We start from the raw sequence: 16,946 nt of genomic DNA, 5'->3' as shown, positions 1-16,946 counted from the left end.
TTGCTTTCTGCCATATCCATTAAGGCAACAATGTCTGAAAAACAAATGAGTTTTATGAATTTAATGCTGAAGATAGGAAAAAAGGAAAGGTACTGGAGCACTGAGGTGCTGGCACTGGGTTGGAGTGATCACACAGCACATTTTTGTGTATATTACAGGCCCAAAATTTGTCTGACCCAATTGTACATTAGACCATTAGTTATGGCCTACTCTGCTTGGGAGAAGAAATATGCAGATCCCTCTCCCTTCCTCCCAGACAATTTCCTCAGCATGATGGTGGAGCTGTATTGTAGCTATGACTCCAATTTCAGACACTAATAAATTACAAGGCAGAACTTTCCACTTTCTGCTGCCATAAAAGGGTACCAGACAGAGGTGAGAAATCCAGATCTAGGAAAACTTAAATTCACCTTCCAGACCCAGTGGAGTAGCAGATAGGATTCAGCAGCTGAGTTAAAGTACATTTCGCTGCAGTCAGTCCTGACTTTCTGAAAGAACACAACATATTTATAGAAAAGTTAGAGCTAATTAAGAAACAAATTTTAGCTATGGTTGTACTGACAGTTTCGTATAACTAACAACAGCTCTCTGAAGGACACCCAGGCTGCCCTGATGCCAGGGCTGTGGGGGGACCTGGCCATAATGGTGGAAGGTGCTGTTTCCAGCTGCTTGCCTCCAGCCTTTAGACAGAGGTTAGCCCCACGAAGTCTCACACAGGTGCTTTTTAACCCATTTCAGACAAATGAGTTGTAACATCTTATGCAACCTTGTTTCTCATAGCTTGATGCCTTTGGTTGCAATGGTGCACATGAAGAAATGCTTAGATAGGAGACAGAAATTTGCTGCAAGGTGTAGTGATGGGCAGATGAGGGCTGGCTAATGATCAATGACTTCTACTGGTGCAGCTATTTAAAGGGTTCATATCTTTGTCACTCCAACTGCTATCCCTGTAAATTTTTTTCACATTGTACCTGGTCATTTTTCAACACCAAATTCTAATTCACAGCCAAGCACCATATGCTGTGATATGATCCTTCCCAGATGTAAAATCTCTGGAGGTTCCATGCCTACAAAATAAAAGCTACCCAAGAATATCCTATTTCATTTAATACTAGTCTTGGAAATCTTTCGTCTGGTCATTCCAGTATAAAGTGTGACCAGACAGTGCACATGTGCAGTTTCACTGGAAAGTGAACAGATATTTACAACCCAGGGAACAGAGCAGGCCAGAAGCCCTAGCAAAAACAAGCACACAAACTATAAGTCATTAATTTGGTGCTTCAGAACAACAGTCTGAGGTTATTCTGCCATTTAGTGCTGCTGTCTAGGATTTAATTTTCCCAGCTAACGCAAGTTTATTTGAAAGGCACTGCAGCAAGCTCACAGTCATATGGCCAGATCTATCCTGGCTGACATTGTGAGGGAAAGAAAAGACAGATGTGATGACACAGGAATCTTTCCAATCATAGCTTCCTCTGCTTTATACCTGCTACCACTGAGTGCTTGCCAAAATCCTTTTTTGTGTATGTATTATGCAAGACTAGCTATTTTCTCCCGATACTCCCATGATCACTCATCTGCTTTTGAAAGGAGAAAACCTCTCTACAACCTTTTTCCCCACTTTGATCTAGGACACAGAATAATAGTATTTAAGATTTAGTGGGGATTTTCCACCATCTGCAATAGATGATAACCTCTCAAGTGCAATGCAAGAACCAAAGTCAGAAAATTAAGTGTCCATGTCATCAAGGGAATGTGGGAAAAGGAAAAGGAAGGGAAAGCAATTCAGACTTGTGAGTTTTATGACTACCTAGAGTAAAACAAATCATGTAAATATTGCTTCTTTTCCCAGTTTGATGTAGAAACTTGTAAAGCTCTGATTCCTGTAAACGGTATGGACTTTCAGAGAATAACAGAATCACAGAATATTGAGTTGGAAGGGACCCATAAGGATCATTTCAATGACTTCTAGGCTCTGGGAAGTTCTGCAAATTTAACCAGCTTCTTGCTTTGCTTTCTCTCTCCTGTGTTGATAAATACTTCACTTATTCATATTACTGGAATAAAATAATGATGTCCAAGTTTGGAGAATAAATACCTTCCTGGGCTCAATGACTGATCTTCTGTTACTCAGGGATGTTTCACATTAACAAAACTAAGATGTCAAGGAAGCTGGACATATGAGCAATAATAGAGACGTTAGCATTTTTGACTCAATTACTGAGTATATAATTTGGGTATCTTGCATGATTGTGTGGCCTGTGTCAGCAGCTCTGGTGTGCTCAGCCACCCCTCACACCTTCTACATCAGATCTCTGTGCCAGCCCAGCTGAAGACACCCTCTTGTTTTCACCAACACTGGGTCAGAAGATCATGCCTCAGCAGAACTGCCTCTGGAGGCTTCCTGAAGGCAGGGCACGCAGTGCTGCTCAGACTTTGGCCTGTGAGTTGTGCACTGCTAAAAATCTGTCCTCCTTTTGAAAACCCTGGGAAACACAGGTCTTGCTCTTTCCTGCTCTGAGCTTTGTCCGGTTCTGGGCTCCTCAGTACAAGAAAGACAAGGAGCTACTGGAGAGGCTCCAGCAGAAGGCCATGATGATTTGGGGGTCTGGAGCAGCTTATGAGGACAGACTGTGGGAGCTGGGCCTGTTTAGTCTGGAGAACATTGAGAGGGGATCTCATCAATGCATACATAAATATCTCAAAGGAGGCTGTTAAGAGGGTGGTGCCAGACTTTTCTCAGGGGTGCTTAGTGAAAGAGTGAGGAGCAAGGGCCTCAAAACGAAACGCAGCAAGTTTCACCTCAACACGAGGAAGAACTTCTTCACATTGAAGGTGGCAGAGCACTGGAACAGGCTGCCCCAGGGGAGTGGTGGAGTCTCCCTCTCTGGGGACATTCAAAACCCATCTGGACGCGTTCCTGTGTCACCTGCTCTAGGTGACCCTGCTTGGCAGGAGGGGTAGAGCAGCTGATCTCCAGAAGTCCCTTCCAACCCTAACCATTCTGGGATTCTGTGTGATTCTGTTATTTAAAAACCTTCTGTCGGCTTAGCACACGACGGGGCTGAGCACGGGAGGTGCCCGCCGGTCCCCGGAGCGCGGCACAGCGCAGCGCTGGGCACCCCTGCCCGCACACGCCGTGCCGCCGGCTCTGCGCCCGCGGCCGCCCCGCAGCACTCCGGGCACTGGGGGCGCTCCGGGCACTGGGGGCACTCTGGGCACTCCGGGCACTCGGGGCACTGGGGGCGCTCCGGGCACTGCGGGCACTGCGGGCACTCCGGGCACTCGGGGCACTGGGGGCGCTCCGGGCACTCCGGGCACTCCGGGCACTCGGGGCACTGGGGGCACTCCGGGCACTCCGGGCACTCGGGGCGCTCCGGGCACTCCGGGCACTCGGGGCACTGGGGGCGCTCCGGGCACTAGGGGCACTCCGGGCACTCCGGGCACTAGGGGCACTCCGGGCACTCCGGGCACTCGGGGCACTGGGGGCGCTCCGGGCACTCCGGACACTCCGGGCACTCGGGGCACTCGGGGCACTCGGGGCGCTCCGGGCACTCCGGGCACTCCGGGCACTCGGGGCACTCGGGGCGCTCCGGGCACTCCGGGCACTCCGGGCACTCGGGGCACTGGGGGCGCTCCGGGCACTCCGGGCACTCCGGGCACTCGGGGCGCTCCGGGCACTCCGGGCACTCCGGGCACTCGGGGCACTGGGGGCGCTCCGGGCACTGCGGGCACTCCGGGCACTCGGGGCGCTCCGGGCACTCCGGGCACTCCGGGCACTCGGGGCACTGGGGGCGCTCCGGGCACTGCGGGCACTCCGGGCACTGGGGGCGCTCCGGGCACTCCGGGCACTGCGGGCACTCCGGGCACTGGGGGCGCTCCGGGCACTCCGGGCACTCCGGGCACTCGGGGCACTGGGGGCGCTCCGGGCACTCCGGGCACTCCGGGCACTCGGGGCACTGGGGGCGCTCCGGGCACTGCGGGCACTCCGGGCACTCCGGGCACTCGGGGCGCTCCGGGCACTCCGGGCACTCCGGGCACTCGGGGCACTGGGGGCGCTCCGGGCACTCCGGGCACTCCGGGCACTCGGGGCACTGGGGGCGCTCCGGGCACTGCGGGCACTCCGGGCACTCGGGGCACTCGGGGCGCTCCGGGCACTCCGGGCACTCCGGGCACTCGGGGCGCTCCGGGCACTCCGGGCACTGGCGGCACTGCGGGCACTCCGGCCGCGGCCCCGGCGCAGGCGCGGGGAGCAGGCGGGGCCCGGGCCGCTCCGCCCGCCGCTCGCGGTGCCCGTGATCCCTGCGCCGTTCCGTAGCGGCAGCGCAGCGAGGTGGAGGAGCGCGGCCGAGTCCGGCCCGCCGCGCTGGCGAGATGGCGGCGCAGAAGATTAACGAGGCGCTGGAGCACATCGCGAAGGCGGAGAAATAGTGAGCGGAGGGCAGCGAGGCGGAGGGTGCGGGCTGAGGGGAGCTGGCGAGCGGCTGCCAGCTCGGCGTCCGCGCTGTCCGGGCCGCCCGGCGCTCCTACCCCAAAGAGGCGGTGTGTCCCCTCCTGGCCTGGCAGCGGGGCTGGGGAGACTCCCCGTGTGCCAGGCGGCGGCGCTCGGGAGAAGAGGGGGAGGTAGCGGGGCAGGGGGGCTGGCGGGGAGGGAGTGGGGGGCATGGCTGCTCGGCCCCTCCTGTGTCTGAGGGGAGCCTCCCTGCGGGGCTGGGTGCTGTAGAGGGCCTGCTGCCCCGAACCGGCAGAGTAGAGCGGCCTAAGGCGAAACAGTGGGGTCGGTGAGGTGGTACGGCTGAGAGGCCTGGAGCCTGAGCAGTTTCCTTCAGGGCCTTGTGGCCTCTATTCCTCCGACCCTGACTGCAGAGCGAGGGCAGTCACTTCTGCCCTTCTGCTGAAGTTAATGGGAGGAAGACAAGTCACAAAATCAGTTAGGTTGGAAAAGGTTTTTTGACATGATCAAGTCCAACCTGTGACCCCACACCACTCTGTCAATTAGACCAGGGCACTGAGTGCCACATCCAGTCTTTCCTTAAACACACACCTCTGGGGACGGTGACTATCACCTCCCTGAGCAGCCCATTCCTATATCTAATAACCCTTTCTGTGAAGAATTTCTTCCAAATGTCCATCCTGAACGTCCCCTGACACATTTTAAGGTTATGGACAAGTGGCAGAAAAGAGTTATGGAGACCGTGTTGGATAAAAGGGCTTGACTTTGCTGATGTGGTGTGTGTTTGTTTCCTACCCGTGAGAAATGTGTGATTGTGGCTTCAAAGGCCAGTACTGATGTTTATCTTGGAAGGCTTGACATCTGTGATAGTCTGTTATTTTGTATTTTAACACTGAATATAGCCATTTTGCTTATAAGTCTCAATTGCATGGACTACAGTATAGATGTAATAGAGCTGACTAATCCAAGGATGCCGTAGTTTTTGAAAGAGTAGTGACAGGCCCTCTGGAAATCATGGATCAAAAGTATAAGTTGTCATAGGGGGAAGACTTCAAAATTGAAAAAAACCCATCATATATTACTGAAGTTGCTTGACTGAAAGTGCCCTCCAGCAGAATTAATTTTAAGCTTATCTGGAGAGCACGTGGAATAAAAGGCAACCTCAAATTGTGTAGACTGAGTGCATTGTGTATTTCAGCTTGATGCATTTGAGACTCTCTGTGATAAAAATAACACTATATAAAGGCTTGTGTTAGAGTTACATACTGTGGTTTTCATCCAAGTAAGACCACAAGACCACCTTAGTGTCCATATACAACTGTTTTGCCAAGTAGAGAGAGAATGTATTGCATATGATGTGTTGGCCTACAACAAATATGCGAGTGGACTCTAAAGTTATGGTAATTTTAAAATTTGTTTAGAAGTGAGGAAGTCAGCATACTGAATTCCAAGTTGCCTAATGACTCACCTGATTTTCCAGTGTACATTTTTCCCTATGTATTTATGCCTACGTGTGGCATCTTTTAGTGTCACGGTCTATTTTAGACATATAAATGACTTATGAGGTTTTGTGGGTTTTGTATTGGTAAGTAAATTCTTTTATTTGTGTATGCGTTGGAGAGTCTTTGGTAATTCTCAGCAGCAAAAAAAAATCCTGTAGAGGAATGCTGGAAACTTCCTGATGCGTGGAAAAAAAAAATTGTCAGGTGTTGTCATTAGAAATCTGGAGAAGATATATTGGTGTAGGAGGAAGTATTTTTCTTCTGCTGACTTCTTACTGCTGAGAAGATGGACTTGGGAAGACTCTCTGGGAATAGTGGAAGCATGTCAGGGTGAGGGTTGTAACTGTGGGAGATAATTGCAGTGCTTTATGCAACTCTTAACAGTGCTGGCATTTGTTTTTACAGTAGTGATGCCACTTTAGTATTGACATATAAGTAATTGCTCCTTTCAGGGGTATTCTGAAGTTTGAAATATATCTGAAGTGCCCTGAAGGTAAAACATAAAATATTTACTAATTGTTTCTTGTGTTTTAGCCTGAAAACTGGATTCTTAAAGTGGAAACCAGATTATGACAGTGCAGCTACTGAATATGGGAAGGCAGGTATGTGTGGCTGTAAATATGGCCATATGTATTTCATAGTTTCAAAGTATTTATTAAGCTTAGTCCCTGATAATGTTTTACATATTTTTATTACATTGCTGTGTAAGTAAAACTGTTGTGAAGATTAAACATAAGATGAAACAACAAAAAAATCCTCTTGGTAGCACTGTAAGGTAAATTTCATGTTGTACTTGGAGATTTGGAACAGTTTTCAAAACCAATATTGTCTTCAAGCTTACAGCTTCTATTTTTTATATTGCTATATGTGACGCAAATAAAATTTTCTTTCCTTCTTTCACCTTGTCCACCCCCAAATCCTATGACTTTATCTACAAAACAACAGATGTTCAAGCTGGTTTTAAAATTTTGCTTTATCATCATCTTATTTCATAAGTCCTGTCAAAGACTGTCTCAGTAAGGTGAAATGCTGCCAGGTTGGTTTGTTCTTTCCTCCCTTTTTCCACTATCAAGTGATACACTGAATATAAAATCCTTACTAGTCGATTTCTTTTTGTTCTTAAGCACTTTCTTCTTTCTCATAGTAGTAATTTCTTGTGGTCTCTTGGCTTCTTACTGTAGGCATTCCTACTTATTCATTTAAGACTGAATAAAAAAATACAAACTTGGAAGAACAACTGGAGCATTTATAAATTGAAATTTATTTTAAATCTTACTTTAATATTTTATCAGTTAAATGAGATAGAAATACATATTTGTACCCTGAAGTGGTTGTGCTGATGAAGTTATGGGTATGCTTTGTTGGTGGCACACTTCTGTTCCTACTGTACTGATTTTGTATTAACCTCTAATGATTAAAATGATATAAATACGCATTCCTCCATTTCTATAATTAAAATACAGAATGAGTGAGTTTCAAAGTCCAGCTAAACATATTGAGAGCTATGTATGATATTGTGGTGGTATGGAAGTGGTGTTGACAATAAATGTCTTTAATGGTAACTATGTAACTAATGAAACAAGGAGAACCGTCTGGGATTTTTGGGAAGACCTTGGTAAACTGTAACCTTTCATTTAAAGAGCCTGTTTGCATCTTTAGGTAGCTAAACTCTTGAGCAGCACTGGTAAAAAGAAGACAATGTCAAGCTGTAAATAAAAACTCTTATTTGTTTTCTTGCAGCTGTTGCTTTTAAGAATGCCAAGCAGTTTGACCAGGCAAGAGAAGCCTGTTTACGGGAAGCTGAGGCACATGAAAACAATAAAGCGTATCTTTTCATTGACTGAGATTCTTTCTTTCCAAGAAGCTGACTAGTTGCTACTTAGATTGGAGTAATGGGGGCTGGTAGCAGGTTGTTTAATGTATTTGCACATTTTGTCAGTGTAACAGAATTGCTTTTTAAAGGACTGTTTCTGTGTGCTCTGAGTGGAAAAATTAAAGAACTCTCAGTTAGAAAATCAGTGTTGTCCCCAATAACAGCTGACAGGTACCTGAGATATCTAGGTACTGCTTCAGAATTTAATTGTTTTTTAATTACCTACTAATGCATAATATAAACTAAATGAAGCTCTGCCATTATTACAGTACTTGTAGTACTATTTAATAAGCAGGAAGGTATTTTATGTAAATGTACTTTTTACAACTTTATATTCAGCTGTACATTGGTATGTTGCATTTATTCTGTTCTTAGAATTATTTATTTTTGACAACTTGCCTGCAGTTGCAGTAGGTTCGATTTGCCTTTATGGGGTTTCTTGCTTTGAAGTTAGTAGTTGTGTAAGATTTTGTACATTAATATTTTTCCTGCATTATATTTTTGTGGCTTTTGTCCTTGACTTTGACAATTTTATGTCCAGTCTCTTTCATGCTGCCAAGTAAGTATGGAAGTGCTAAGTAATCTGAAACTCATTTTTTAACATACAAGCATGAACTGTCATTTTGATCTCAGTGTAGTAAATGTTCTGATTCAAGTAATTTTGCTGCTTCAAAATTAGTTCAGTGGAAGCTAGGAAAGTCTGAAAACCTGCAATGGCCACCTGAAGACATTATGATATTGGCATTCTTCAGCACCTTTTGATAGCAAATATTTTTTCTTAGATGAACTTCTCATAATTTTGAAATTCTACACTGTTGAGCTTATAAAGAAATTTTTAATTAAAAAGTACTTCAGAGATGACAATAATCCAAATATTGCCTGGGGATCAGATTAGAATAGATTTTTCTGTGGAGTGTGGTTGAATTTTGTGGAAGATAAAGTTACATGTGTGCCATGTAATTAAATAAAACACTTGAAACACCCTCAAAGCATTAAATATTAACAGTGAAGATGTTAGATAGTCAATGCATGTTAACTTTTGCTGCATAACTACAGCTTGTTGTAATACACCATCTCTAACCAAATTGTACATTTTTTTTCTCTGCAGAGCTTATGAACAAGCTGGCATGATGCTAAAGGTATTGTCATGTACTAGTTTTTATTTTTAAGTTCTATTTTATAGTGACGAGTATTGTGCACTGGACCATTTACAAATATATGTAAGCAAATTGCATATTCAGGTGAAATTTTTTTGTTGACTCATAATCCCCATCTATACCTTCAGTAGATTAGGAAAGCAACATTTGTATTTGGGGGGAAAAATAGTCTTCCTTTTGTAGAAGGAAAGAAGAGTACTTCATGTCAGAGGGTAACAGAAAAGTGGTGCTGCTTTTGCTCCAAACTACCACGAATTCATGACCGACACAGAAGTTTAATACTTAAAAGTGAATTTTATGGAGTTGGTGGTCAACTTTCACCAGCTCTACAAGTTTGAAAATAAAAATTATAATCCTAATAAATAAGGTGTTGCAATTTGCTTTGATTTGTGTCCTTGCACATAAGCTCCTTTCCTGACAGGAGTGTCCTGTGACTGTTGCCTTGTAGGAGATGCAGAGGCTCCCTGAAGCAGTTCAGCTGATCGAGAAAGCCAGTATGATGTACCTGGAGAATGGCACACCAGACACAGCAGCCATTGCACTGGAACGGGCTGGAAAGTGAGTCTGAGTTATTGGTGGTTAGAATCTGTGCAGGGCATGGGTATGTCTGTGGTTTTCTTTTATGTCTTTTTGATGCTTTCAGGTAAAAAAATATTTTCCTTTCATCTGAAGAGAAAGTATTGATGTTTATTACAGGTTAATAGAAAATGTGAGTCCAGAGAAGGCTGTGCAGCTCTATCAGCAAGCAGCATCAGTGTTTGAAGTAAGTGGGGGATTTTTGCGGGTGTTTTTTGGTTTGTTGGGCTTTTTCTTTCAGCTGTAAAGTAAAGGAAATGCCTAAGTATAGGTACTAAATTATGTTTCCTTCATTTTACGTCAGTGGCTGAGTAATGAAGGTTAAGGCTTCTCGTGCTGTAGAGAAGGAGATGACAAAAGTTAGAAGTCAGTTTGCTTTGCCTTTTTCTCAGTTTAGGACTTGATGGAATCTGAATTTTGTAGATTGAGTTTTCTGCCTCTTGTTGGGCAGCACAGAGGGTAGAGAACATGTCTGCTGTGGAGTCCTGTAACCCAAAATAATTTGAAATCCCTGAATGCACGGAAGAGAAGATTTTGCTTGGTGCTCTACCTGTTCCATGAGCCAATGATTTGCCTTTTTGCAAGTGGCTTTGATGTACTTCTCTATTGTCAGTTGTCACGTGTTTCCAGATTAGCAAATTTGCATTGACATTCCTCTGTTCCTCTGCTGATCCATACGGGAGCTGGCTATGGAACTTGGGAGCACCAATACACTTTGTGTTTCCATTGAGTGTGTGACCTGCTGATAAAAATAACTAACAGTTGGTCTGAGTTACAGGTGACACACTTAGATTAAAGTCTAGTGGTCTTAACTCTGTGCAAATGAAATAAGAATGTATGAATTCTTTTTTTGCTTCTCTAGAATGAAGAACGTTTACGGCAGGCATTAGAAATGCTAGGGAAGGCATCAAGACTTCTGGTCAGAGGACGCAGGTATAGCTTTCTCCTCTTTTGTTCTTTCAATGTGTTTCAACCTTAAAATGTGATTTTGATTGTGTTTTTTTGTCTTGGTGTTGTTGGGTTTATGTACTATTAATTCTTGTTTGAGACATGCTTCAAACTAAGATCCAGTTTCTTGGTGGGATATGCTGTGTTCATCCAGGAACCACCTGTTTTGTGTTCTGGGATGGGAGAATGTGAGCTGAAAGACTTTTGCTCTGTGTTTGTTGAAAGCAAACCAGTTTTCATTAATTCTTAAACTACTTCAGGATTTTTTTTTTTCCCCCCTACACTAATAAGTAGAAAGTACTTGAAAGTCTTCTGTAGCTGTGGAATATAAAACAGAGGAATTAGGACTAACCTGAGGAAAGAAATCAGTTTGCAGCAGTCTGATTCTGGACTTCTTAAAGAAGAGTGAATCTTGGCGTCTCAGTGAGACAAGTGTAATTGTAAATTGCTTGCACCAAACTTGACCTTCAGTTCATCTTAGACTTGCTTCATTGGAACATTTAGGTTCTTTAAGAACTATATTGCTAGTTCATGGATCTCAGACTTACAGATGCTTATAGTAACCTCAGGACATACAGAAATGTGTTAGGGTATGTAACAAAGCATTCATCTTGTACAATGTTACAACAACCAAGGTTTCTCTGAATAAATACCAGAGATGTTCTTAGCACATACACAAAAGGAATTGCTGATTGTATATTTACCTACTCTGTTGCTAAGATCTACTGCTGATCTTTAGTTGTGTCGCTTTTTATTCCAGTAGACTTGCCACTGTATTAGTTAAACACTTTGCAATTAGCCTTGGGTTCATTGTGCTGTATTCCTGGCACTGATACTCCTGTTTCTTTGGTTTTTAGATTAGATGAGGCTGCATTGTCTCTTCAGAAGGAAAAAAGTATCTATAAGGAAATTGAGAACTACCCCACTTGCTATAAGGTAAATTCTAAGAGACAACTTCTGATAATATGTCTCAATTTTTTTATTTTTGTAGTTAATGACAGCTGATATCTGATAGATGATGGGTACCTCTTGATTAAGGTTTCTTGCTAAATGATGAGAGTTTGTGGTAGTGGTGTTTCCCCAAACTTTAGCTGTACTTTTATAATTTTAAAGATAAGTTGTTGTTATATACAGGAGCTGTCAAAACCAAACAACACATAAAAAATAAAGATGTTATCAAAAATAAAAAACTACAAAAACTGTTACTTGGGACAACAGTTCATTAAAATGTTATAGGAGATAACCTATTTCATACCAGCTGAGGAGATGGCTCTACTTTTTCTCTGGATTGTTCTGACTCACTTGTGTCAGTATCTTAGGATGATTGTGAGTTATGACCTTTCTCATACTAGATATTAACAGTCTACCATTTTCCTCATATTTTATTGTTAATTTCTAAAGAAACATTAGGCTTACTTTTTTGTTGTTGTTTTTGTTTAGAAAACTATTGCTCAAGTCTTAGTGCATCTTCATAGAAATGATTATGTTGCTGCAGAAAGATGTGTGAGGGAAAGCTACAGGTAAGTCTACTTTGTGTCCTATAATTTTAAACTGAATGTTTCACTAGTGTAGATCTATCTTGCTTGACATTGTTCTTTCATAAATTTATAACCTGCACTTCTGTTGACTTACAGTACAATAATAATGTTCCCTGGTGTATGGCTAGCAGAAATCTTTTTCACACATAACAGATTTAGCTGTAATGGCTACAGTGATTCTTCTTAACAAACCTAAAATAAAAAGTCATAAAGAACTAGTTATCTTGCTTATACTTTCCAAATCTCCAGTTTTATATATAGAAACTCATTACAATTTTTCTGTATGTAAAGTGGAGAAAGAGTTTGTTGAGTAGTGAGGGAAAAGAAATTAAAAATCTAATATTCTTGTTTTGTCTTGACTATGATTGTGATCTTATTCTCAGTGTGTACACTAATATTGGTTAAAGTTCAATTTTTATGGATGTGATTCATGTACCTGAACAAATCAACCCTTAATTTCCTTCAGTATACCAGGATTTAATGGAAGTGAAGACTGTGCAGCACTAGAGCAACTTTTAGAAGGGTATGATCAGCAAGATCAGGATCAAGTTTCTGAAGTCTGTAATTCTCCACTCTTCAAATACATGGATAATGATGTAAGTAGGCAGATCATGTGATTGGGGGTTTTTCAGGATAAGAGGGTGTTTTTTTTCCTAGTAGAGGAAAATAAGAAGGGCACAGTCTATGTATTTATTGTGACTTGCTGTCATGCTGCCCTGTGGCTGTGAGCTTCCTGTGTTCTTTTACTTTGCCTGCCAGTGATGGTGCTGCCTGCCTTTCAGATGGTGTGAAGGATTAGGTGAAAGAACAGCTTGTTAAGGATTTGCTGAATTTGTTTAATGAGTTGACCAAAATTCAGTTCTCTTCTGCTTGCTTCCTTAAGGGCCAGAACAGTTTGCTGCTTCTGCTTTTTCTCAGAAATACCCTGCAGCAGATAAATGTGCATAAACATGAGCAGACGTGATGCCTGCAGGATGGTATCACTGAATGTTTTTTTTCCATTGCTTATTCTTAGCAAGGTACTCATTAAGGAAAGATTTTGAATTTGGAGCAAGTAGTTGTGTCTCTTTCCCCACCATTTTTTATTTAATTGTATTAGTAAATTGTAGGAAGTATAAGATAGGAAAGGTGTGAAGCAGTGGAAACACCCATCCCTACCTAACCTTGTAACAGTATTGACTAATTTTACTTCGTTGAATAGTAAAAATGAAGTTACTAGTCTTGCTGAACAACACTTGTAAGACTTTTTACATGATCTAATACTAGATAATGTATGAAGAGCTGCATATGGAATTATTTCTTTTCTACATAAAGCTTGAAACAGAGAAGCTATGTGGCCAATTTATTTGATAATAAACAGCATCAATACAGATCTTGTATGCCATTCTCAGACTATTTGAGAGAAAAATGAGCCAATATTATGTTTATTCCAAGCTGGAAAAATACACCCTGAGAGCATCATCACTCTGTTTCTATACTGAATATTTCCTGCTTGGTTATTGTGAGCATCAATTTTATGATAGTACAGAAATTAAACTTGCCTTGTTATTGTCAGTATGCCAAGCTTGGTCTTACCTTGGTGGTCCCAGGAGGTGGAATCAAGAAGAAATCGCCAAATGCTGCCCAAGACAAAGCCAGAGGACCAGCTGCAGTGGGCTCTCATGCTGATGAGGAAGAGGATGAATATTCTGGTGGACTATGCTAGCTACAGACTAGGTTGTCTTAAATATCTGACTGACTTGTGATGCTGAGCATATCCAAAGGTACCAGATTTACCAGAGCTTCATTGCAATTGTGATATGGGAATCCTAATACTAACTTGGCAGCTTCTGGGTGCAATGCAGGAGAAAAAGCATGATTGTACCCATCATCTTGAAACATCCTTGGACTTCATCTCTTCATCCTTAAGGCCCTGCCTTCAGCTGACAGGAAAAAAATTGAGAAAAGTTTTACGAAAAGCACAGTTTAAAAGAAACTAAAACCTCAGAAGCACTGGAGGGAGTGTGGTACAAAATTTTAAACGCTGGATTTCAACAGCTGACACTTTTGGTCCCAGTAAGATGTTCGTGGTTGCTTTCAGAGTTAAATGTATGATCATTCATCTGGCTATTTATCTCCTGTTTAAGCAATTTAAGGCAGACTGTGCCAGGCAGGATTTGCACTTGTGTAAGCACTAGGGGGAGCATTCAGTTTGTTTTCACCATGTTTTTACTCCACTGGGGGGTATTGTTTTAATACCTTAATCTTTATAAGCCGTATCCATATGAGTGGGGAAAACACTAAGTCAGGTAGATTGAATTTATCTTGCAAGCTTAAAAATACGTACCTGTCTTTCCTCTTAAGAAATTTATTGACCTGAAGTCTTTAGAAATAAATAAAGAAGTCCATAGTGTTTGTGACATGCACCTTAGGAGTGAAGGAAGGAGTGAACAACCATCCTTAGCAGTGTTTTTGAAGTGTGCCATAACCAAAAAAAGAAACTGAAGTTAGCAGGTAACATGTGCTGAATATAAACTTCTGAAGACAGACGTTTAATGAAAACTTAGATGAAATGTTTCAGGGATATGTTTGAGTTTGTGAGTGTCCTAGGTGTTTATTTGCTAATCAGTATGCTAGTCTACGAATACATTTGATTCTTTCATATTTTCAAAGCATAGAACACGGATCTTCTATAAACAGCATTTTTCAAACTAGCTTAGAGTCCAAGGTAACCAAATTTTAATGCATCCTCTCTATTTGGTTTCAAGTCATCATGTGTTTTGCAAGCTTCTTTAGTGTCTTAAATCTATTTCACCATTTTATGCTTAAAAGTCATCAGCTCTAGACTGTGGCTTGTTTCTTCAGCAGGACCTAATCAAGGTCTGCACTAAGGTGACATCACTTGGAATCCAGCAGGGATTTGTGTGTGATGCCCAAAGCTCTGTAAAACAAGAGACCCAAAAGCACAGTGTTAAGTGTTGGGACAGTTTCTGCCATATTAAGGAATTGGATGTCATAAAAAATATCAAGCATATCTCTGACAAAATTGTGTTGGGCATAATTGTGATGAAGGTTCAACTTTTAGAGGGCTAAGGCTCAGTTTCCTTGGGGTGCATAGCACTCAGTAGCATTGAGATGGGAGCACAAACTGCAGCGTAATTTGCACACAGGGCTGCTGTAGAAAGTCACATTATTCAATTTAATGGGTGTTCAAAAACCAGTATTGTGTCTTTGTCTTGTATAATAATAACTATGAGTTTTAAAGCTATTTGAGATGCACCTGTAGTTCTTCACTATCTGATGGGTAATTTCCCTTTGGTATTATGATGTATATAAAAGTTTCGGCTCTGTGAAATTTTAGGAAATGAGTTGCTTTTTTCTGAGAATGCTTGCAGGTATACATGAAAGATGGTTTTGAAGACTTTCCTAGAATTCTAGAGCTCTTCTAGATCTTTTGCTGTTGGAGCAACTCACTTCATTTTAACTGAAGGGTAACTTCTGCCTTCTGGATTTGTTAATCAAGTTGAACATACGTTTTTTATGGGGAGTCTTTATCGCAGGTAGAAAAAAAAATGCACATGTAGGAACTCAGGGAACACTAAGTAATTTTCTTCAAGCATTTCCTGCTCCTTGTAGTTCTGGAATCAGTTTTATTATGTGATCCCAAGGAGTCTGCTTTTTGTGTGTGTGAACAATTGCATGTATCTGAAATGATGAGGTGCAAGAAAACTGGGAACTTTGTGTGCTTCTGTGGAAGAATTTGCAGTTTTATTTAAACTGTGCTTGTAACACTAACAGGCCCTTAAAAGAAAAATTAAAATTTATGTGTTACATTTTTAAAACATTCTTTCCATATGGCTAAAAAAACCAAATAGATGTGCAACACTGTCTTTCCCCCTCAAGTTGTTTGTTTTTCTGTTCTGTGCCAAGTGTGGAAAATCTGGGACAAAAGTGGCTGGTACTAAACATGTTAAGCTGCCATTGAATTGACATTTCTGATTCTTAGTAGAAGAATCTTACTCTTTAATTGCAATGTTGCTGCAAAGACCAAATCTGCAGAAATGGAAGCATCTGAAAATAAGATGGTCTATTTTATATAACTTATTCTCCTATTTTAGACAGTAAAAGTGTGTTAGGAATGTTAACTGCCTTTTAGTAAATGTTTAACTATAGAAGAAACTGTCTGTATATTATGTGTTAGTGTTTGTTTCTATCTTTCAAAGCAATTTGCACACTGATGTAAATACCATTTAAGTGATCTAAAATAGAAAAGATAACATTTACAGCAAGAGAGTTTCCAAAACCAGTGTTGACTATAAGAAAAAAAATAAATTGTGCATGAAGGCTGAGCAGTGGCCGATGCAATGTATATGTAAAATCAGAAGATTTCTAAATTATCTGTAACTTAATACTCAGATGATCAAGTGCAGTGTGAAACCTGTGCTTTACTTGTTCTTTTTCCAAATCTGTGGTGTAATAGAGTACAAAATGGTGTTTGTGACAGCTCTACAGATGCTGCCTCTTGAGAAGAGGCTATGTTTCACCAACGTGAAAAATAAAACTTGAAATTAATGCATGTGTGGTAGCTTTCTCTGTTGTTGATCAGGTCCTGCTGAGGCCTACCATTTGAAAATGAATATTAATTATATTTAATTTGTCACTGGGATAGATTTTCAAAGTGGTTTTTGGCATGAGAATGTAAGCTTCTCATTATTCAGTTGGATCCAATGGGGAGTTTGAAAAACAACTAGATTTCACACAATTTAAAGATGCAAATTCTGTAACTCTTTGGAGACTTCATAATTGTAGAAAAATCTCCTTTTCTACTATTTTAAACTGAAACTTGCTGGAATATTTGAAGGCTGAAGAATCTGGCACTGAAGTTCTACAGTGTAACAGGAATTGTTCCTCAGCTGCTGC

At 41.9% G+C, this 16,946-nt stretch overlaps 1 protein-coding gene across 1 annotated transcript; it reads left to right on the top strand.

Annotated features, from left to right (window-relative positions):
* The first annotated feature begins 4,280 nt into the window (after positions 1–4,280).
* On the top strand, positions 4,281–16,598 carry NAPG (NSF attachment protein gamma). The gene is made up of 12 exons (XM_048289468.1): positions 4,281–4,430; positions 6,490–6,557; positions 7,696–7,780; positions 8,370–8,387; positions 8,937–8,967; positions 9,434–9,543; positions 9,682–9,748; positions 10,424–10,494; positions 11,367–11,445; positions 11,950–12,029; positions 12,514–12,643; positions 13,603–16,598. The coding sequence occupies exons 1-12, from the start codon at positions 4,375–4,377 to the stop codon at positions 13,750–13,752; spliced, it is 945 nt and encodes a 314-aa protein (XP_048145425.1). The 5' UTR covers positions 4,281–4,374; the 3' UTR covers positions 13,753–16,598.
* Positions 16,599–16,946: the final 348 nt, after the last annotated feature.

Source organism: Corvus hawaiiensis, chromosome 30 (assembly GCF_020740725.1).
Source record: "Corvus hawaiiensis isolate bCorHaw1 chromosome 30, bCorHaw1.pri.cur, whole genome shotgun sequence".
Lineage (NCBI taxonomy): Eukaryota > Metazoa > Chordata > Aves > Passeriformes > Corvidae > Corvus > Corvus hawaiiensis.
Note: the sequence above shows the minus strand (reverse complement) of the source record. Positions and strands in the feature narration are given on the sequence as shown.

Coding starts and splice junctions, on each gene's coding strand:
- NAPG (XM_048289468.1), top strand. CDS start 4,375: ATGGCGGCGCAGAAGATTAACGAGGCGCTGGAGCACATCGCGAAGGCG. Junction 8,968..9,433: donor AAGCTGGCATGATGCTAAAG/GTATTGTCATGT, acceptor GTTGCCTTGTAG/GAGATGCAGAGGCTCCCTGA. Junction 11,446..11,949: donor ACTACCCCACTTGCTATAAG/GTAAATTCTAAG, acceptor GTTTTTGTTTAG/AAAACTATTGCTCAAGTCTT.